This window comes from Schistocerca nitens, chromosome 5 (genome assembly GCF_023898315.1).
Source record: "Schistocerca nitens isolate TAMUIC-IGC-003100 chromosome 5, iqSchNite1.1, whole genome shotgun sequence".
Classification (NCBI taxonomy): Eukaryota; Metazoa; Arthropoda; class Insecta; order Orthoptera; family Acrididae; genus Schistocerca; species Schistocerca nitens.
In genome coordinates this window covers 93,438,393-93,462,466 of record NC_064618.1, presented here as the reverse complement: position 1 = coordinate 93,462,466, position 24,074 = coordinate 93,438,393, and the positions used below count along the sequence as shown (strand labels likewise).

The following is a 24,074-nucleotide window of genomic DNA, read 5'->3' as shown; positions in this document are numbered from 1 at the left end:
TAATGCTGATTCCCACACCTTCTACCCCTCTGCAGGTGTGCCCCAGGGCTCTGTCCTCTCCGCTCTCCTCTACCACCTGTACACGGCAGATATGCCCCCCCCCCCCCCAATCCAGTAAACCAGCTTGCTGATGACACCGCATTTCTTGCCCGCGCTCCTACCCTCCAACGGTCCCAACGCCTTCTACAGAATCACCTTGACCTTTTCGCCGCGTGGTGTAACCAGTGGCTCCTGAAAATCAATCCTTGCGAGACCCAGGCAATCATTTTAGGTCTACAACCAGCTCCTTCTGGCTCCTTGATTTCTCCCTTACCATCTGCGCCAATCCTGTCCACCTCTCCCCCACCATCACCTACCTTGGCGTCACCATTGACCGTCACCTGACCTGGATCCCTCATCTCTGCTCTATCCAACCCAAAGCCCACAACCACCACCGACTCCTCAAACTCCTCTCTCGCTGGACATGGGGGTTGAATCTCTCTACCACCCTCCACACCTACAAATCCTTAACCCATCCCATCTTTTGTTATGCCAGACCCACTTGGATATCCGCCCCCCCCCCACTCAAATTCTATAAGTCCCTCCAGCTCCTTGTGCACCATGCACTCCGCCTCACCTTCTGTATACACCTCCTGTCCCCCACGCGAATCCGCTATGACCCCTTCCTTTCTCCCATCTGCTCCACTTCCTGGAACATATCTACATACTCTACACCTCCCGCCGCCTTGTTCCCCCTCACCCCCTGTTTGCTCCTCTCCTCTCCAACCCCCGCCCTCTGCCATGCATTCACTGTTGTGTCCCCCCTGCCCTCCATCTCTACATCCTTCATCTTCTTTCCCAAGGTGGCTTCCATCAACCCCCCCTCCCAGATGATGGCCTCTCTCACTCAATTTATCCCTCCTATCAACTCTGATCCTCACCCCCCCCCCCTACTTTCCTCTTTCCCCAGGCTCCTTCTTCCCCACCCCCCTTCCATCCTGTTTTCTCCCCACCCAACCTCTCTCTGTCTCCTTTCTCCCTCCCACAAGTCCTTTTGTATTCCCCTCCTCTGCCTTTCCGCACTCCCTGTCGCATCTGCCCAGCCCCCCCCCCCCCCCCGCTCTTATGGGTCCTCGTCCTCCATCGGCTCCTTCCCCCCTCCCTCCCACTTCGTTTTCCCTCTCCTTCCCCCACTTTTCTTTCCCATCATCTGTCCAGGTTCCCTCCGTCTGCCCTCAGCTGTGGTATTCACTTTTTCCAAAGTGTTGTGAACAGAAATCGTGCTGTCGCCAGGTGTGAATTTTATATCTCTTGCAAACAGAAACCAGACTGTTGCCATGTTTTTTTAATTGTCTGTCTATTATTTTACCTGTCTGCTTCATATGTATTTTATTAGCATCATCAATCCTATATTTTATGATTTAAGTTCCACTATTTTCCGCCATTTTACCATTTAAGTCACTGATTTTATCGCCTGCTTTTATTATTTATTATCTTCATTTTTTAAAAACATATTCTGTAGGCTGAAGAGCGGCATACTAAGCTGCTCCCAGCCCGCCCCCTTTGCGGGGAATCGAAACTCGATAAAGAAAAGAAAAAAGTCTAAGGAGACCTGGCAGTGAGCGAAAGCACGCTGAGACGCTGGGTGAGGCATATGCCGTGATCACAACAAAATCGCGCAAACCTGTGCGATCTCCCATGTGCCTGGCGGTCGACGTGCAACTGTGACTCCTGTGTTGCTGGAACGTGTGGACACTCTCATTCTAAGTGATCGACAGAACACAATTAAACACCTCGCTGAACAACTGGACGTCTCTGTTGGCAGTGCTGACACACTAGTCCGCCACTTGGTGTACTCAAATGTGTGGGCCCGCTGTGTTCCTCGCCGCCTAACAGGAGACCACGAAGAGAAACGAAGGACCATCCGTGTGGGATTATTCCCTGCACGTTGTAAGGTGATCATGACAATTTTTTGTCTAACATTGTCACAGGCGATGAAACACGGGTTCATTATTTCAAACCGGAAACAAAAAGGCAATCCATAGAGCTGCGGCACATCACCTCCCCTCTGAAGAAAATATTCAAAGCCGGTACAAGCACGGCGACAGCCTTTTGGTACTCTGAAGGGGTTATTCTGTTTTATGTCCTTCCTCATGTGCAACGATCCACTCTGAAGTGTATTGTGTTACCCTTAGGAAATTGAAGGAACGACTTCCGCGTATTCGTCGCGATAAAAATGTAGTCGAACTTGTGCTTGTCAATGGCAACGCAAGGACGCAAGGCCACACGCAAGTCTGCGCACCCGAGTGGAGCTCACAGAACTTCATTGTGTTCATCCTCGTCCACCCTACAGCCCGTACCTCACACCTGCCATCTGTTTGGCCCAATGAATGATTCACTCCGCGGGAAGGAGTACGTGGATGAAGGAGACGTTACTGACGCAGCCGAGACGTCGGCTCCGACGTCGCGCAGTAAAGTGGCACCGTGCGGTCGCACAGCTCCTCCCTGTAAGATCGTGCAAACCGTCGCATTGAACGGAGAACAAGTTGAAAAATACGGTTTTTGATACCAAAAGTGTTCGGAATAATATGATGTACTGGAATCCCGAATAAAAGTAACCTGTTTTGAGAAAAAGTGTGTTGCGTTACTTACAGAACGCCCTCGTAATTGTTTATTACACCCAAGCAGTTTTATAACTTCCTAAACTCTTGCTGGGGATAAGTGACCACTTTACACGACTCATCAACTCATTACTCATTTTAAAAGTCTCTTACACCTTTAGATCTGTTTGTCCGACATGGTTTAGAAATTTCTCGAGTGGTGTACATTCTCTTTCCTGATGACGGAAACTTGTACTTCCCCACAGTTGAAATTTATTGTTTCACTTAATATCACGCTGTCTTCTGGACTGACATTTTACCGCTGAATCTTCGTGGATCACCCATTTCTGCGCACCGTCCAAATACACTCCTGGAAATTGAAATAAGAACACCGTCAATTCATTGTCCCAGGAAGGGGAAACTTTATTGACACATTCCTGGGGTCAGATACATCACATGATCACACTGACAGAACCACAGGCACATAGACACAGGCAACAGAGCATGCACAATTTCGGCACTAGTACAGTGTATATCCACCTTTCGCAGCAATGCAGGCTGCTATTCTCCCATGGAGACGATCGTAGAGATGCTGGATGTAGTCCTGTGGAACGGCTTGCCATGCCATTTCCATCTGGCGCCTCAGTTGGACCAGCGTTCGTGCTGGACGTGCAGACCGCGTGTGACGACGCTTCATCCAGTCCCAAACATGCTCAATGGGGGACAGATCCGGAGATCTTGCTGGCCAGGGTAGTTGACTTACACCTTCTAGAGCACGTTGGGTGGCACGGGATACATGCGGACGTGCATTGTCCTGTTGGAACAGCAAGTTCCCTTGCCGGTCTAGGAATGGTAGAACGATGGGTTCGATGACGGTTTGGATGTACCGTGCACTATTCAGTGTCCCCTCGACGATCACCAGTGGTGTACGGCCAGTGTAGGAGATCGCTCCCCACACCATGATGCCGGGTGTTGGCCCTGTGTGCCTCGGTCGTATGCAGTCCTGATTGTGGCGCTCACCTGCACGGCGCCAAACACGGATACGACCATCATTGGCACCAAGGCAGAAGCGACTCTCATCGCTGAAGACGACACGTCTCCATTCGTCCCTCCATTCACGCCTGTCGCGACACCACTGGAGGCGGGCTGCACGATGTTGGGGCGTGAGCGGAAGACGGCCTAACGGTGTGCGGGGCCGTAGCCCAGCTTCATGGAGACGGTTGCGAATGGTCCTCGCCGATACCCCAGGAGCAACAGTGTCCCTAATTTGCTGGGAAGTGGCGGTGCGGTCCCCTACGGCACTGCGTAGGATCCTACGGTCTTGGCGTGCATCCGTGCGTCGCTGCGGTCCGGTCCCAGGTCGACGGGCACGTGCACCTTCCGCCGACCACTGGCGACAACATCGATGTACTGTGGAGACCTCACGCCCCACGTGTTGAGCAATTCGGCGGTACGTCCACCCGGCCTCCCGCATGCCCACTATACGCCCTCGCTCAAAGTCCGTCAACTGCACATACGGTTCACGTCCACGCTGTCGCGGCATACTACCAGTGTTAAAGACTGCGATGGAGCTCCGTATGCCACGGCAAACTGGCTGACACTGACGGCGGCGGTGCACAAATGCTGCGCAGCTAGCGCCATTCGACGGCCAACACCGCGGTTCCTGGTGTGTCCGCTGTGCCGTGCGTGTGATCATTGCTTGTACAGCCCTCTCGCAGTGTCCGGAGCAAGTATGGTGGGTCTGACACACCGGTGTCAACGTGTTCTTTTTTCCATTTCCAGGAGTGTAGTATAAGAAAGAAACCAGATGGCTGTACGTCAGCTAGTTAGAATCACGGGCCCTTCTTGGCTATAATCTTCTGTGTGTTACAAGGATTCTCACCACAAATGGTGAACATTGTTGTCCACTCCCGCTGAAGAGGAAGTCTGGAATGAAATGCCGTGAAGTAAGATGCCATGAGCGTAAACGATTCTGTTACGTTGCACGAACATTCAGAACATAAAAGGCAGCTGATAGGTTTCTTTTCTTTATTCACGTGAAGGTGTTGGAGCAAACTTTACATTTCGAGTGCTACAGTGTTTCCGAAGAGGAAAAGTTGCTAGGGGCGCTCTAATAAAATCTCCGTAGTTCTGATACTAGGATGCAAGTGAGGGTGTAGGTGCATGCGCAAAACTATTCCAAATGAGACACTCATAACAATTTACATGACCGTGACTGGAGTTTTGTAATTTGACAGTTTAAGTACATGAAGATCCAAGAACGGTAAGACTTACAGAAGTGTATACGATCTCTCAAATGTTTTTTATTGCAGTCTTCGATCGCAATATTACTTCTTTTGACGATGACCGGTTTCAGTTAGTAATGACCGTCCTTAGATCTTTTCTACACCATGTCCTAAATTCAGAAGACCGTAATGGCATCGCCAAAACATATAAATATACTCAGCACAGCATCGTCACATAGATTTAAAATAAGTTGTAGAATAGGCCACCTCGTCCACCACTCTGAACTTTGAAAATTCAATATGGTGTGATACGCTGCAATCGAAGCGCGTAACACGACATGAAGTTATACTGTGCCTGAATGTATCCGATGCGGTATTTGTGCACGCCCACTAAATAGAAATACTTCGTGGTAGAGCGAAAAATGCTATATTATGGTCATCAAATTATTTCTAGACTGATTATTCTTGTTCACTCGAACTTCTTAATGTGCGCGGCGCCGCCTCTCTGTATGTAATCTTAATCACATACTGCTGTTACACTGTTTTGCACAGCCATGGTTTTCGGGTAAGTTCTCTTAAGTATATCCAGGTGTTCAAACTGTCACTGTCATTAGTGCAATAAACACATTAAATCTGTTGTCTTCAATCTGACGACCGATTTGAAGCAGCTCGCCACGTTAGCCTATGCTATGAAACTCTCTCGACTGCTGCATAGCTCCTGCAACATACAGGGAATGGCCAAATACACTGCTGGCCATTAAAACTGCAACACCAAGAAGAAATGCAGATGACAAACGGGTATTCATTGGACAAATATATTGCAATAAAACTGACATGTGCTTACATTTTCACACGATTTGGGTGCATAGATCCTAAGAAATAAGTACCCAGGACAACCACCTCTGGCCATAATAACGACCTTGATACGCCTGGGCATTGAGTCAAACATAGCTTGGATGGCGTGTACAGCAGCTTCAACACGATACCACAGATCATAACGAGTAGCGACTGGCGTATTGTGACGAGCCAGTTGCCCGCATCTCGTCGTCGTGCGGTAGCGTTCTCGCTTCCCCCGCCCGGGTTCCCGGGTTCGATTCCCGGCGGGGTCAGGGATTTTCTCTGCCTCGTGATGGCTGGGTGTTGTGTGCTGTCCTTAGGTTAGTTAGGTTTAAGTAGTTCTAAGTTCTAGGGGACTTATGACCACAGCAGTTGAGTCCCATAGTGCTCAGAGCCATTTGAACCATTTTTGACGAGCCAGTTGCTCGGCCACCATTGACCAGACGTTTTCAGTTGGTGAGAGATCTGGAGAATGTGCTGGCCAGAGCAGCAGACGAACATTTTCTGTATCCAGAAAGGCCCGTACAGGACCTGTAACATGCGGTCGTGCGTTATCCTGCCGAAATGTAGGGTTTCGCAGGGATCGAATGAAGGGTAGAGCCGCGGGTCGTAACGCATCTGAAATGTAACGTCCACTGTTCAAAGTGCCGTCAGTGCGAACAAGAGGTGACCGAGACGTGTAACCAATGGCACCCGATACCATCACGCCTGGTGATACGCCAGTATGGCGATGACGAATACACGCTTCCAATGTGCGTTCACCGCGATGTCGCCAAACACGGATGCGACCATCATGATGCTGTAAAGATAACCTGGATTCATCCGAAAAAAATGACGTTTTGTCATTCGTGCACCCAGGTTCGTCGTTGAGTACACCATCGCAGGCGCTCCTGTCTATGATGCAGCGTCAAGGTTAACCGCAGCCAAGGTCTCCGACCTGATAATCCATACTGCTGCAAACATCGTCGAACTGTTCGTGCAGATGGTTGTTGTCTTGCAAACGTCCCCATCTGTTGACTCAGGGATCGAGGCATGGCTGCACGATCCGTTACAGCCATGCGGATAAGATGCCTGTCATCTCGACTGCTAGTGATACGAGGCCGTTGGGATTCAGCACGGCGTTCCCTATTACCCTCCTCAACCCACCGATTCCATATTTGCTAACAGTCATTGGATCTCGACCAAAGCGGGCAGCAATGTCGCGATACGATAAACCGCAATCGCTATAGGCTACAATCCGACCTTTATCAAAGTCGGAACCGTGATGGTACGCATTTCTCCTCCTTACACGAAGCATCACAACAACGTTTCACCAGGCATCGCCGGTCAACTGCTGTTTGTGCATGAGAAATCGGTTGGAAACTTTCCTCATGTCAGCACGTTGTATGTGTCGCCACCGGCGCCAACATCGTGTAAATGCTCTGAATAGCTAATCATTTGCATATCACAGCATCTTCTTCCTGTCGGTTAAATTTCACATCTGTAGCACGTCATCGTCGTGTTGTAGCAATTTTAATGGCCAGTAGTGTATGTGGGAACGCCAGGATCACAACACATTACCGTACCAAATAGGGTGTACGAAACACGTGGGCATCCTTAACAGTTTCCAGTCTACTGGAAATGTATAAATAAAGATCCTGTATGATTTTCAAGTATATTTTATACTATTCTTGCTGCAAAATAGTAAAGTTCAAGTAACCATGCTGGAGATGGACAGGGATCACGCAACTTTCTCTCCAAAGTAGACCGCAAAGGCTCAATAGCCCTGAGATCTGGTGACAGTGGTGGTCAGAGGAGATGCGACAGTTCATCTTGGTTCTCACAAAACCAGTTCACTATGCCAGCTGTGTGAACAGCAGGCCTACCGTCTTGTAGCACAGCATCACTCTTGGGGAACGGATATTGTACCCTGCGATGGACTTCATCTGTCAAAATAATCCTTGATGATAATGCGATATCGCAGAGTAACCATGGGAGCCATGGAATACCACAATACGGCTGCCCAAATATTCAGCGAACCTCCACCATTAGGTTCCTGGGATGTAAACTCAGTCAGATGTTGGAAACAGTGTGAGATAAGACTCATCCGATCAAATGACATCCTTCCACAGCTCCATAGTCCAGATTTTATGGCTTCCTGCTTAGGGCACTGGCATCATTGATGAATGGCTTTGTTGGAATTCCACTCACCCTGCAGTTCCCTACTAATGGAGCATCTTTCGAATTGTTTTGGTTCTGACGTGGTTCGCGAGTGTGACTGTAGTTCTACAATGACTTTTGCAGCTGTAGTCCTCTAATTTTTCGTCAGAATAGTCTTCAATGAGAGTCTGTCACGATCACTCGACACACACTTTCATCCACCTTATGCCTTAGTAGATGAAGTTTTTTTCCATTTTCCCTGTACGTAGCATACATCTTCTATACGGCAACTCATGAAACACCAAGTAGCTCGGCTAGCCTGTCTACGGAAGCACCCACCATCGTCTCACAAATAATTTGGCCATTTTCGAATTCACTTAGCTCCGACATAATGCAGTTACATCCACATACAGCAAGTCTCTCCGCAGTGCTGTATGGTAGTTAGCCGCGTGTGCCGTATGCCGTAGTGAATATACCGAAATGAAACTCAATGAAATACAAGTTATTAATTAATTGCATATTCATTTTTACTTACAAATTTTCACATTAAATGTTGAAAGTGTCCCCCTGCTGTTGAATACACAATTCAGTTCGTCTAATCACGTTCCCAAACACAAGCTGTAACATTTCTTCTGTAACAGAAGCAGTGAAAGTGGATATTGCAGTTTTCAATTCATCGATGGATTTTGGACGGTTTTTAGACAGTTGATTTCGCTGCACCTCAGAATAAAAAGTCAGGTGGTGTTAAGTCAGGCGATCGTGGAGGCCAAAGTCCCTGTGAAATCATGCGATAACCATAAATATCAGCAAGAAGTGACGTTAAAACGAGAGTTGTATGGGCGGTTGCACCATCTTGTTGAAAATAACCGTTCAGTATTTCACTTAATACAAGTTCTCCTATGAATGGGTACAGAATATCACTGCAGTATCGTTGTACGCTTACTGTTTCGTTGAAAAATATGGGACCCACAATCCGACGTCTGGAAATTGCAATCCAAACTCCTATTTTCAGAGAATGAAATGGTTCCTCATGAATACGCAATGGATTCGCAGTACTCCACATACTAGAATTTTGCGATTTCATGTACCCGGATAAATGAAACCACGCCTCATCAGTGAAAAACGTTTCATTAAGAATATCCCTTCCATTTTGTTAAACGAAATTTTTGAACCATTGACAACAATGCAGTCTCTTGCCATGATAAGTATTTTTCAGTTCTTGCACGACTGTCACTTTGTATTCTTCAATGGTTAGCATTTTAACAGTGACAATAACGAAACAAACGTAACAAAGGAACTTAAACGTTCACGTCAACACGTAACGACACACACCAACGATGCTACTGGCGCTGGCTGAGATAAACGAAACAGTGGAATGCTGGAAGAGTCCACTTGAAGGGGAGTTAACCTAGGCAGGCGACCGATCATACGGCACGCGCGGCTGACAATCATACGGCACTTTTTGAACAACCCGCAGAACAGCTTTGACCACGACAGATGCTTGCAACGTATTGACGACAAGGCACGTGTGCCGTTAGTGGTCAGACACCGAAGCTCAGCGTGCACTCTTGGCTAGGATCTGCATTCATGTTCAAGCTTGCACATCTGGCAGCATATCCATATTTTTGTCCAACCCCATTACGCGCACTAGACCCGTGCAAAGAAATTTAAACTCTCGGCAGGCAGATCTACGACGAGCAAGTACTATAATACGGCATATGCAGAAAGACAACACACAAACACACACACACACACACACACACACACACACACACACACACACACACACACACACACGATAAAAAGCAGATTTAAAGTAAAAACTATAATTAAGGACGCTGGTATGTGCTTCAAATCTTTCTCTCTTCCTGGTCAAACAACAGAGCACGCAGTTATTGCTGTTTGCTTGACCGTTGGTAATTAATATTCACTATCGATGATTTCTGATGTTGCTTATATTTGGTTGTTTGGAGGCTCCAGTTTTTACGGTGTATATTATAAGCATTATGTGCATTAAAGAGAGCATTGGCTCAGTTGAACAATGATGAGTGAGGAAATTGGCCAAAATAAACCATCCTTAATTCCCGTGAGACCTAGGAGCACAAGAAGATCCGAATCTAAATGTCTGGAAATCCAATCCTCTAAGATATGAATACACCATCTTAACCAATCTACCACATTTTCCTCAATCTCTGTGAGGAGGAACTGGCTAAAGCTCCACTGAACGAACCTGTAGTAACTAAGGGTATTTATAAAAATCCAAATCAGGTTGCCTAAAGAAGTTTAAAATGATTTCTCCTAAGTATATGAGTGGTAATCCAGCCATTGTTGTATTTTTTTGGTGGAACAACAAGCATGAATATAATGGCCAGACATAGAACAATGAAGAACGTTGGTAATGATGTAAAAATGAATTTGTAAAAGAAAAAGTTCAGTAATACAAATCACAATCAAAATACTGTACTTATAGTTACACATACAACTTCAACAAACAATCTGCCTGAAACACGTAAGTAACGTTGGACCTTCACATTAAGTATTTCATATGCTGGAAACCAGAAGAAAGATGAAAAAAGGTGACAGAGGCTATATGGGTTGTTAGGGATAGAGCTACAAATATTGCAATAATTGGTACATTAATTCATATCCATTTTAATGTGTTAGTTGTTTTCCCCTGTGTTAAACATTCAGCCTGCCAACACAGCACATAATTTACTACCTGATGTTTTCTGCAAGGTCACAACTGGGCCAGGAAATGATCTATGCCCTGTCACTACAGACTACTCATTTCACGTGCACGTATCCACTCCTCAATACCCGACCTGAAGCCCAGGGGAAAATAAAAATGAACGCCTTACTTGAGCCATTCGTACTTACACGTTCTAACTATGTATTGTTGTTCAGTACACTGACCTCAGTCATCAATAGAAATATATGCACTTATATCCCTAAAGCACTGTATAGCGTACAACAGAAAGTATCTCTGAATTCAGATTAATGTAATGGAATAGACAAAAAATCTATTCACCAGGCAGTGGCAGAGCATACACATAAAAGAACCAGACAGTAAGTCTCCCCTGACCTTTGGTTCTGGGTAAGTTTCCCAAATCTACACCTTTTCCTAGACCTCTCCAATGCTTTTCCTTCACCCCTCTTCCCCTTTAACCCGTCTGCCTCAAGGAGCCACTGGCTACAAAAGCTTGCCTAATTATGTATGTATGTATGTATGTGTGTGTGTGTGTGTGTGTGTGTGTGTGTGTGTGTGTGTGTGTGCGCGCGCGCGCGCGTGTGCATGTGTCTGTGTGTGTGTGCGGATTGTCTTTCTGCACGTGCCGTGTTATTGTATTTGGTGTGCATACCGCCTCCTATCGACGGTTATATTCCACTGCGCAACTCTAGCTCGTCAGAGTGCTGCCTTGACAATAACAGTATATTCATCTTTCGAAGTACCAAAGGTTGTCGAAGAAGTCAACCGGCTGCATTCCTGTACATTGTATGAACATCCAACTGAACCTTGATACTGTATTCAAGTCTTGATCGCTCCCTAAAATTTATTCCCCTCCCCTCACACTTTGCTACGATACCAAATTTGCGAGATACACCAGAATATGGACTGTCAACTTATTCCTTTCTTTTAGTTAATTGCCATAAAAACTAATCTGCCTGATTCGATTTTATACCTCTTTATTGGTCTTCCGATCTGTTTTAATCGTCAGCAATAACCTGTAGTACGACATTTCAAAATTGTCTATTCTCTTGTTGTTCGTACTGTTTATCGTCCATATTTCTCTTACACAAAAGACTACATGCCACAAAAATACTCGTTAAAAATCACTCTTCTTAGTATTGCCAGTTGACATTTCAAATCCTCTTGAAACGTCCCCTTAGAAAAATTATGCATGACTGTACTTAAACTGACACAAAATATTTTTAGCGCAACGCAATCTGACTTTCAATAATCCCTACAAAAGAGTGGCCCTGACTAACATTAACCTATACCTTTCACAAATCACTTACCTCACAAAAATCTTCGTTACTCAAGCTACTGCAATACAGCGAGCGCCACTACTGCCAGCTAAATAAAAGATTCGAACTACTGAAGGCACTAACTACTGATAGGCATAGTTAGCAAATGAAAGATTTTGATAGAGAACAAACAATGTATTTACCTTAATAGTGTTCAAAAGTCATATTATATATAGCAGTTCATGGCATCCAGTCTTACAAATCTACTGTCTCTGATGGACACACGTCCAGATCGTCTGCTCTCAAAATTCCGTCATCTCTCTCCCCACATCCACCACTGCTGGCGGCTCACCTCCAAATGCGCAACACTACGCGCTGTTAACATCCAGCTGCCCAACACTACAATGGCGAATATTACAACAATGCCAACCAGCCACAGACTGCACACAGCAAAGTCAGTGATTTTCATATAGAGCGCTACGTGGCGTTACCAATATAAAAACCTAAACAGCCTACTTACACTCTCTACTTCAGCCATCGTCAATCAATCTGACGCCGAAACAGCAAAACTCGTCTGCTCCCTATAGAGCATCACATCCTAATCTAGTTCACGCAGCATCACCGAATTTAAACCAATTACACTCAATAGTTTTCAGCATCAACATTCGTCAATGACTCTCAACAACAACAACATTTGGCAACACATACAATGCAATATTTGACAGCGACACAGAACAACAATATTCAGCAACACTAATCAACATTCAAAAATATTTGGCAACGCTAAACAACAGACAGAAACGCCAAACATATAGGAACATTTGATACTAACAGTGCACAACACTTAGCAACACGCAACAAGCATCAGTCTGCAGCCCTGGACAACACTAAAAGCGTGCAACATCATGCAGCAACACACAACACTCGACAACTGTCACCAAGTCTCAACGAGACTTAACATCAGTCGAATTCTGCTTTCCTTATTCTATGCCACGTTATTAATTGCCTCTTTTTAAGTTCTGACGCAATTCTGCGAACGCTATTCGGAAAGTTCAGGTACGATCTGTCGAGAAATGGAAACTACAGTGAAAATAAAAAATATTTTATTTGTAACTCAGGTAGACAGAGAAAGTTATGTTGAAGAAAGAAATAAAGCCAAACAGATAATTGCAGCATCCAAGAAGAAATATTGGGAAGACTTTGGAAACAGGTTGGAGACTTTGGGTCAAGCTGCTGGAAAACCATTGTGGAGTGTAATTAGCAGTCATCGAAAGGGAGGTAAGAAGGAAATGAGAAGTATTTTGAACAGGTCAGGAAAACTGCTGCTGAATCCTGTTGATGCCTTGGGTAGATGGAGGGAATATTTTGAAGAGTTACTCAATGTAGGTTAAAATACGATCAGATTTAGATGTACAATGGGATAGGAATGATGATGGAAATAGGATCACATCTGAGGAAGTGGAGAAAATGGTCAATAGATTGCAGTGCAATAAAGCGGCTGGGGTGGATGGAATTAAGTCGGAACTCATCAAATATAGTGGAATGTCAGGTCTTAAATGGCTACACAGGATAATTGAAATGGCGTGGGAGTCGGGACAGGTTACATCAGACTGGACGAAAGCAGTAATTACACCAATCTTTAAACATGGAAACAGAAAAGATTGGAACAACTACAGGCGTATCTCTTTAATCAGCGTTGTGGGTAAAATCTTCTCAGGTATTGTTGAAAGGAAAGTTCGAGCATTCGTTGAGGATAAATTGGATGAAAATCTGTGTGGGTTTAGGCCTCTTAGTTGTCAGGACTAGATCTTTAGCTAACGGCAAATAATTGAGAACTGTTACGAATGGAACTGGAAATTGTATCTATGCTTTATTAGATCTATAAAAGGCATATTACCGGGTTCCTAGGAGGAAGTTATTGTCTGTTCTACGAGATTATGGAATAGGAGGCAAACTTATGCAAGTAATTAAAGGTCTTTACATAGATAGTCAGGCAGCAGTTAGAATTGACCGTAAATTGAGTTCATGGTTCAGAGTTGTTTCAGGAGTAAGACAAGGCTGCAACCTGTCTCCACTGTTGTTCATATTATTTGTGGATCATACGTTGAAAACAATAAACTGGTTGGTTGAGATTAAGATATGTGAACACAAAATAAGCAGTCTCGCATATGCGGATGACTTAGCTGTGATGGAAGATTCGATTGAAAGTTTGCAAAGTAATATTTCAGAGCTAGATTAAGAATGTAAGGACTATGGTATGAAGATTAGTATCTCCAAAACCAAAATAATGTCATTGGGAAAGAGATATAAACGGATTGAGTGCGAAATAGGAGGAACAAAGAACAGGTGGACGGTTTCAAGTACTTAGGATGCATATTCTCACAGGATGGCAACATAGTGAAAGAACTGGAAGCGAGATGTAGCAAAGCTAATGAAGTTAGCGCTCAGCTACGGTCTACTCTCTTCTGCAAGAAGGAAGTCAGTACCAAGACTAAGTTATCTGTGCACCGTTCAATCTTTCGACCAACTTTGTTGTATGGGAGCGAAAGCTGGGTGGATTCAGGTTACCTTATCAATAAGGTTGAGGTTACGGGTATGAAAGTAGCTAGGATAATTGCAGGTACTAGTAGATGGGAACAATGGCAAGAGGGTGTCCACAATGAGGAAATAAAAGAAAAACTGGGAATGAATATAGATGTAGCGGTCAGGGCGAACAGGCTTGGATGGTGGGGGCATGTTACACGCATAGGACAAGCAAGGTTACCCAAGAGACTCATGGGTTCAGCAGTAGAGGGTAGGAGGAGTCGGGGTAGACCAAGGAGAAGGTACCTGGATTCGGTTAATGATTTTGAAGTAACAAGCTTAACATCAGAAGAGGCACCAATGTTAGCACTGAATAGGGGGTCATAGAGGAATTTTATAAGGGGGACTATGCTCCACACTGAACGTTGAAAGACATAATCAGTCTTCAAATGATGATGATAATGATGTAACGGTCTGTTACATCTTCCAGCTACGTCTCTACGTATTCGCCGCTCCGACTTAAAAGGGGAAGGCCTCAGGCACGACCAACCGATTCGGCTCAAATTTGGAAGGTCGCTTGTGTACAGCCTAAAATGAAGGAATCTAAGATATTTTGGGTCTACACCCCCGTGTTTTTGAGAAAATCACCCCTATAAGTTATGACGAGCAATCGACTCAAAATCGGCGGGATCGATAGATAATTGTAAATAGAGCATTTTTCATAATCAAGTGTGGGGTCCGAAAACGCATACTTCTCCAGAAATCGAGGGGAGAAACTTTCACAACTGCCGCTTCTGTACCCACAAGGTAAACGCTTTTCGCCGACAGCACCGACAGTGCAACGGCCAAGGTAACTGGCTGGGAATCGGAGAACCCGGTTTCGAATCTCGAATAAACCTAGCGGATGTTATCCTTCTCGTTTGTATTTTTCCATATCTCAATTGATAGGGATAGGAAGGTTAATAAGGAATAAGTAAATCAATAAAGAATGATAATAATAAGGTAGGCAAATAAATTTCTCAAACCTCTTGGGATAGTAAACAACTAAAATGGTATTCCAGGTCACTTTACAATGGCTCTTCCAGTCACTGTTACGTGTCCTCACTTTTCTTCGAACAACTAGATTAATGGTGCTTGTCATATAAACATTCGAAACAAATATACTCACGGCACCAAGAACATCTAATGAATGCAATCTTTCGACAGCTACACTGTTCCTTCCGAATAGTCGGCGGAAAACAAACTTGGTTTAATTTAAAAATATGTCTTTTTCGGGAATTACTTTTGATGCGTACCATGCATACGATATCATCGCCTGAAAAATCGGTACTGAAAGTTGGTTATGAATTATGCTGTGAATAGCTATTGCATCCGGCGGTTGTGCAATTCCCTCTGGGTTTACAGAAGCACACTGCTATTCTGAAGCCTGTAAATAAGGTTTTTAACCTGGCGCTGGAAATAAACATCACGCGGCTGGCATACAGGTGTGCAGTTTGGCGGTATTACTTTTACTGTGCTCGTCGGCTGATCCTCACCAGCTATAAACATTATGTCGTATATTGTAGTATTAAGTTGTCCACTCCAGGAAACCAATATTAGACAAAACTTGTTATCAGAATCGTTTATTTTAAAACATTCTCAAGAAATGTTCTGTAAATCGCATTCGTCAGTTTCCCGGATTTGGAGCAGAAAATATAAACATTTTTCAACGAGTCGGTTAAACGATTGACCTATACCCCGAGGAAAAAATGGTTCAAATGGCTCTGAGCACTATGGGACTCAACTGCTGTGGTCATCAGTCCCCTAGAACTTAGAACTACTTAAACCTAACTAACCTAAGGACATCACACACATCCATGCCCGATACCCCGAGGACCAAATGTAACATTCGTTTCTTGTAAACGCAGGAAAACCTTAGGAAACACTTTTCCAGAGGCTGTGATGGCATATTGCGCCGTGTACGAACGTGTTAGTTTGTTTTTACTACCAACTGCGACAAGGGTTCGATTTTCTCCCATACTTCTGGAGAAGTATGCGTTTTCGGACCCCATACTTGATTATGAAAAATGCTCTATTTACAATTATCAATCGATCCCGCCGATTTTGAGTCGATTGCTCGTCATAACTTTTAGGGGTGATTTTCTCAAAAACACGGGGGTGTTGACCCAAAATGTCTTAGATTCCTTCGTTTTAGGTTATACACAAGCGACCTGCCAAATTTGAGCCGAACCGGTGGCCGTGTCTGAGGCCTTCCCCTTGTTACATATTGTCATGGCGTTGTACTATCTTTCCGTACAAGGCAGCCGCCTGTGCTTTCCGCCACTCCCTCCACTGGTCTGCAGTTCATTGTCTGTGCAAAAATGATGTCTTCATAGGCAGCAGTTCATCTGAGCAGTGGTGAACGTCAGACAGAGAGACGGAGCCACGTCCGGGCTGTATGGTGAGTGATCCAACATGTGCTACTGAAAAAGCTGCAGCCGAGATCTGTCAAGAAGAAGGAACTGCATGGCAGTTACGTTATGTGAGGTTGTATGAAATTAGGCGAAGCTCTGCAGTGTACACAATTACTTGGCGGGAGAGACTATTGTTTTAGGCATCTTTACATCTTAATGTGCTCAGTGTGTGCTCAGAACTGAAAAGGGCGACTTGACGAAATCGACAGGGGTAAGGAGACACTGCTTTTTCGCGAGATATCGGACCATATGATAACTGAATCTTCCGTCAGTTCTTGGCAGAACAAGAAAAGAGCTAGTTTGCTTTTGTTCTACAGTAGTACTTGTGTTAACTGATTTTCGGATTACAAAGCGAGCTTCCTACTTTTCTTGCAATGTTTCTAACAAGTTATAAAAGCAGGAACGTGCAATAAATACCTGCTTTGACAATATGGTGATAATGTAATGTAGGAAGTAAATGTTGGACAGAATAAATGTGAACGGAGTAAGCAGGAAAAACTTTAACACCAAACTGGAACAACAAGCCTACATAACAGTTTATAGTAATAAACAAAATCAATAAAATAAAATTAGTAATTGACAAGGCTACTTCTTGAGGTATGAAACACGGAGAGTGATGCACAAACCAACTGAAAGAAGAAAGATTAACAGTGTAACTACTCAATATATGACGAATTTGAGCATTATCAATAAGATAAACAGAAGTCAATAAATGCAGAAAAATGGAGTAGTGTGAGGGAACATCTAGTAAACGCCATCTTTCAGTGTGGTGGTACTGCATTTTAAAAAGTATAACAAGATACGAATATAAAATGAGCAAACAGAAAAAAACGTTAACATTATACTCAAAGCTGTGCCTGTGTAACACTTTGCAATAAATAAATGAACCACGTTGAGCTGTGGTAAAATTTGCTGTTTTGAAGAGCGCGCTGCAGCGCGTTGTGAGGAGTAGTCTCCCTCCGTTTCTGGCAGTGGCGCCGCTGTGGCAATCGCAACTTTGGTGTGTCCTTCTGGTGGGAAAGGGGGAAAGGTAACCTTCACGTGCATTTAAAGGGCGCTATGAGCTCGCAAGGCGGCGAGTCTGTTCAGTTGGTCAGCCGGGTCAGTGTGAGGCAGTCAGTGTCTGTTTGTCGTCCGGAGTGCTAGTATGTGTTAGGCCGCCAGTCTGCTCGAGTTTGTTCAGGCAATGGTCATTGGCGGTTGGATCGATCGATCGGTTGGTCGGTCGCGCACTGGGACACAAGATGACTTGTCCGTCTTGAGCGTCGGCGCATGTGAGCTCGCCACGTCAGTCCAGTGGGCCGCGCCATATAGCGAGGGTTAGTGGCTTCGCGCCCGACACGAGAGCAACAGGAGTCAACCCACGACATCAGTCTGGCCGGTGCGAGCTGCGACGCCGTGAGACGGGAGATCGGCGCGCCTTCTGGGTCCGTTGAAGCGGCTGGCAGCGGACGGTTCGGGAGAGCGTTTTGGGGGTGCTGCGCCAGGTCTTCGCCAGGCATCGCAGTTTATTAGAAGTTACGTGATTCGTGATTTGTTGTTTCATTTACTTGTTAAATTCTACTTGTTTTCTTGGTCAGTCTCTCGTCCCCAGCTTGCTCGTCTGTCTCCCGTCCTCATTTGTTAGGCAGTTAGTGTCTGTCTGTCGGTCTGTTGTACGTTAATAGCTGCCTCTGTCATGTTTGTCGGATCCGGTGCTAACGAAATTATTGCTTAAGGTGTAATGGTCGAATTCCTGAAATATGTTTTTATCTTGCCTATCATCTTGAGAGGCGGTATATTTGTAATGTAGAGCATGTTTGTACATTTTATGTAAAACTGCATTTCATGGGTTTTTATTTAAATGGTCATTTTAGTATATAAAGTTGCCACCCTTCCTCCGCAAGAGCTTTCTTTTAAAAACAAGTTGCACTTTCGTTGGCCAGCAATTTTGTTTTTTAATGTGATTGTTTTGTACCATTTCCATCCCTCCTATGGAGTGCATAGTTTATGTGTTTATGTGAGTTGTTAAAATTTTTAGTTTAAAGTAATCTGGTGTGTTGCAGATTTGCACCAGTGTAGTTTTACAGGGGTTGTTGTGAGCGGTTGTGACTACGGCCGTGTTAAAAGGGAGCGGCAAGCTTCTCAGCCCGAAAGCTTATACTGTCAAACAAAAAGCAACTCAGCTCTTAAATCGCTGTACATCTTTGACGATATGTTCTTCATGTAATTACCTTACCTTCTGATGAAGTCATCCTTAGAGGTGACGAAACCTGGTCAAGGTATATACAAAACTTATGCAACCAGTTGGCTGATTTTTACATATTTTTCAAACAAAAATTGTTATTTCTGCCTATGAATAAATTGTAACTTGATATTTAGAAGGTGTTTCTGATTATAATTTTTAAACCTGCTTTTTTTTTTCATCAGTTACCCACTGGAAACTACTTCCGCGCTCACATAGTGTGATTAAATGTGTTAATGTTCTTGATGAATCGCTAGTAAATAAAGTAAATTCTTTAAGAAAAGATTTTGAAAGTAAATCTGCGGTTCACACGTAAAACAAAAACAGTACTTGATGAGCCAACTTCTAGACGTATTAAAATTAATGCCAGTGTTACACAGTATAATGTTAATGTTTTGCTGTTTGCTCGTTTTATATTCGTATGTTGTTCAACTTTTCACTTTCTAAAATGTAGCACCACCACATTCTGAAAGATGGCATTTACTGCATGCTCCCTTACACTCTTCCATGTTCCTGCATTTGACCACTTCTGTTTAGCTTGCTGATATTACTTAAGTTCGTGCTATATTCAGAAGTTACATTGATAATCCTTTCTTCTTTCAGTTGGTTTGTGTATCAATCTCCAAGTTCTTACCTCCTGAAGTAACTCTGTCAAGTACTAACTTTATTTTATTGCTTTTGTTTATTAATATAAACAGTTATGTAGGCTTGTTGTTCCAATTTTGCCGACCGCGGTGGCCGAGCGGTTCTAGGCGCGTCAGTCCGGAACCGCGCGTCTGCTACGGCCGCAGGTTGGAATCCTGCCTGCGGCATGGATGTGAGTGATGTCCTTAGGTTAGCTAGATTTGAGTGGTTCTAAGTTCTAGGGGACTGATGACCTCAGATATAAGTCCCATAGTGCTCAGGGGCATTTGAACAATTTTTTGTTCCTATTTCGTGTTAAAGTTTTCCGTGTTTCGTCCGCTTATAGTTATTCACTGCATTACCGCCACACTGTCAAAGCTGTTATTTACTGTGTTTCTCCTTCAGTGTAGTCGGTAGTTTCCTTTCCAATGTAGTTTAGAAATGTTGTAACTTCATTGGCGAAAATAGTAAGTAAATGTCTGAAGGTGGCATTCCAAGCCGTAAACCGGTTAACGCAGTACAAGTAACGCTATAGAACAATAGCAAACGAAAACAAACCTTTCATTTATTAGCGGACATTACTTTCCGAATAGCCCTCACAGTTCGACTGAAATGTGCGTGGCGCCAATTAGAATTCTCCTTGTAACTGCCCTCACTATATAGGAGTACCCCGCTACCTCCTCCCCACCCCTCCCATCGCGGCACGTTGGTTAGAACATTGTCAGTAAATCACCAACTTCCACGCCGATATCGTAAGCACACTGGTCGCTATAAGTTACCATTCGCGCGCACGCTACGTCCCTGATGTTTCCCGGGCAGCCGCACACTGACCTGGAGGATGCCGTACTTGTACTCGATGTCGAGGAAGCGGTACTCGCGGCCCGCCTGCGGCGCCAGGCCGTCCGGCGTGGAGGCGCCGCCGCCGCCGCCGCCCCCGCCGCCCGCGCTGGCGTTGGCGGCCAGCAGGTTGGCGAGCGAGCCGAGCACGGGCTCGCAGGCGAAGGCGAGCGTGTCGCCGCACTCCTCCACGGGGTGCACCACCTGCACCAGCTTGGGGTGGCGGAAGCGCTCCAGCTGGCGCACGCTGCCGCGCAGCACCTCCGTCACCATCTCCTTGCGCTTCGGCTTGTGCAGCTTCTCCGCGCACCGCTTCTCGAACACGAACACCGACACCTCCTGCAACACGCAAATCCCACGCGCTTTTACTGACCGAGGAACACATTATTTTTAGAACACGACTCGCAATTAATAGTAAATGGACGAGAAAACATGGACAAAGGTATTAACCTAAAAATATTGAAAGGTCTCTGTTGGATTCCTTTCATGTTTAATTTCTTAAATCTGTTGTCATTTACGGCATAAATTCCTCTTCTAAATTTACTGTGGCGTTTCTATCTGGGAGGAGACTGAGTAGTGGAACGTGTTACTTTTACACATAAACAAGAACGATCTGTCACACTACTACACTTTAAAACACAGTTTATATGTAATTCATGTCTTACAGTCTCATACGGAACCTACATCCGCTTTCTTTTATATACTTTATATGATAAGATACTGTCAAACCCCTTCCCTTCTGTGTGACAGGATGAATGAGCAAATGTATTTCTAGTTGCATGCCTCAGGGTAGCAGACAAGCCTGTCTGCTAGAGAACAGTAGGACCAACGTCGGAACAGGTAGCTACGCTTTCTAAAAGCAAAGAGGTTTCTATCCTTACTGCCTATTTGCTTCTGTCTCGGGTTCTTCGGCCGACGTTCATCTAATGATTTTTCTGACGTTTCGCCAGCACGAGTGGCTGGCATTGTCAAAGCTTCATCCTCCATTGCCGGTGGTGAACTGGAGCCGAGCTCGCGGGCGCAGGCTATATGTACCTATATGTCGGAATGACTGGACGATCCATTAACACCAGGATCAAAGAGCATAAGCGACATTGCAGGTTGGGGCAGGTGGAGAAATCGGCCGTGGCAGAGCACGCACTGAATGAGACCGACCATGTAATAAAATTCGCCGACACGGAAGTTCTGGCTGTAGAGAAGCACTATCACACGCGCTTGTTCAGAGAAGCTGTAGAAATACAAAAACACGCGAACAGTTTGAACAAGAAAGAGGAAAGCCTTAAGGTCAACGGATCCTGGCTTCCCGTACTGCAGCGAACGACCGTCGCAGGTAGCAAGAGGAGAACCGCACCGGAAATGACCGCGGAGAAGCCCTCGGACGTTGGCGAGCCAGGTACATATAGCCTGCGCCCGCGAGCTCGGCTCCAGTTCACCACCGGCAATGGAGGATGAAGCTTTGACAATGCCAGCCACTCGTGCTGGCGAAACGTCAGAAAAATCATTAGATGAACGTCGGCCGAAGAACCCGAGACAGAAGCAAATAGGCAGTTTGTCAACAAGTGGCCACGAAAGCCTCAACAATTTTGTATTTCTATCCTTAGTATGGTCCTGTCTGTCCTTTGTCATGTTGGTATAGGAAGCTGCCCCTCTGGCCACTTCCGTTTGTATTTGGGGAGCCAACCCTCAGGAAGGGACTAGGTCAGTCTGTCCGCGGCGAGCGTCTGAAGTGGTAAGATCTCCGGCTAAGCGCGTGTCTGCTAAGTCCGTAGGACAATGGATTTCTTAAGTTCAGCCTAACTGAAAATTTAATCACCTTTATTTCAGGTTTAGCTCTAAAATATCTAATGTTATCTTAAATTGCAGCGCAGTGTAATTCTCGTGTGAAGTTCAGAATATATTCCGGTAGTTGCTTTGTCACTACTTTGTGAGTAAAGTGGAACCACGTGTTGATCAGTAACTCGAACTAAGTTCATCAATCTTAAATGCGAATGTGCGTGAGAGTATAACGTCTCGTCTTGACAATATTTTTCAATATAGCAACTTTTCTTTATCTTCAACCCACGTGGGGTGTACTTTGTGAAACCAGTACCACGTGCTTATACAATTGTTTGACCCATCAGGTTAATAGTAAGACGATAGTAACCAGTTCGAGGTTTTTCTTTTGTAAATTGCTTTTCGATCTAATTTATTTTAATTATCAAAATTATTGTGGAGTTACACTCTTTGTGTAAACCAAGTTGACCACGTGAAGCATGTGGTGTAATTATCAAAGTAGCCCTCAGCTATTCTTTTCGCGAAGATTTCACAAAGAGTTAATATGAATTTAGTATACCAGTGTGTGGTAATTACATGACGGACAGGATTGTGCTACGAACGTAACTTCTTTGGGTGAAAATTGAATCGGTTGGTAGTGGTTAACTTTCTGTTGCATATGTTTCAACGTTCTTTGTGTGTTGTTTTATGAATGCAGTGTTGTATGCAGTCTCCCAATCTTGGCTCCATATTTGATGTGTTCCGTAAGATTGCAATCTCACATTTTCACAATCCTAAATAAGGCACCAGTTTAGTTAGAAATTAAGTTTAATATGCTGAAATTTCAATGATCAATGTTAAAATAAATTTCCAAATATAAATTGATTTATTTCTTTTTATTTAAATTATCTTTTATATATATATATCACCGGTTGTCGTATGACTATTAAAAGATTATAATTAATGTTAGTCTGGTTGGGAATTTGGTAAGCTTGACTGGATACCTGGTGAAACAGTTGGTCAGTAATGCAAGGTTAACTTCCCCAGACAGCTCACAGCTTTTAACCCGCTTTTATTGTCTATCAGCACCGCTAACAACACAAAATAAACCAACAACGTTACAATATTAGTAGCAAAAGATAAGACGATTGATCCGGTGGGTTTCTGGCGCCAGGCGATATCGATTCTTACTTCCATCTTTGATCGTTGTCTCTGTGCCTTGCTCTCTTTGCGTCTTTGAGGCAGGCTATTTATGGTGGCGCGCGTGCGCAAGTCGAGGAGAGTGGGTCCGCGCATGAGCCGAGTCAATCTGTGACGTGACATGCCTTCGATCTACATCTACATCTACATCTACATCCATACTCCGCGAGCCACCTGACGGTGTTTTGCAGAGGGTACTTTGAGTACCTCTATCGGTTCACCTATTCCAGTCTCGTATTGTTCGTGGAAAGGAAGATTGTCGGTATGCCTCCGTATGGGCTCGAATCTCTCTGATTTTATCCTCATGGTCTCTACTGTTTGACTCCTCGGTGAAGGTATGTTCTCGAAACTTCAACAAATGCCCGTACCGAGCTATTGAGCGTCTCTCCTGCAAAGTCTTCCACTGGAGTTTATCTATCATCTCCGTAACGCTTTCGCGATTACTAAATGGTCCTGTAACGAAGCGCGCTGCTCTCCGTTGGATCTTCTCTATCTCTTCTATCAACCCTATCTGGTACGGATCCCACACTGGTGAGCAATATTCAAGCACTGGGCGAACAAGTGAACTGTAACCTACTCCCTTTATTTTCGGACTGCATTTCCTTAGGATTCTTCCAATAAATCTCAGTCTGGCATCTGCTTTACCGACGATCAACTTTATATGATCATTCCATTTTATATCACTTCTAATGCCTACTCCCAGATAATTTATGGA

General features: G+C 44.6%; 1 protein-coding gene across 1 annotated transcript in view; it reads right to left on the bottom strand.

Moving 5' to 3' along the window:
* The window catches only part of LOC126260294 (SCY1-like protein 2), a 963,146-nt gene extending 939,664 nt beyond the window's left edge, over positions 1-23,482 (bottom strand). The window contains exons 1-3 of the mRNA XM_049957618.1: positions 23,351-23,482; positions 20,516-20,746; positions 20,402-20,455 (exon numbers count right to left, since the gene is read on the bottom strand). Of these exons, the coding sequence (XP_049813575.1) occupies positions 20,402-20,455; positions 20,516-20,746; positions 23,351-23,482 (417 nt within the window). The remainder of the gene's footprint in view (positions 1-20,401; positions 20,456-20,515; positions 20,747-23,350) is intronic.
* Between the last annotated feature and the right edge of the window lie 592 nt (positions 23,483-24,074).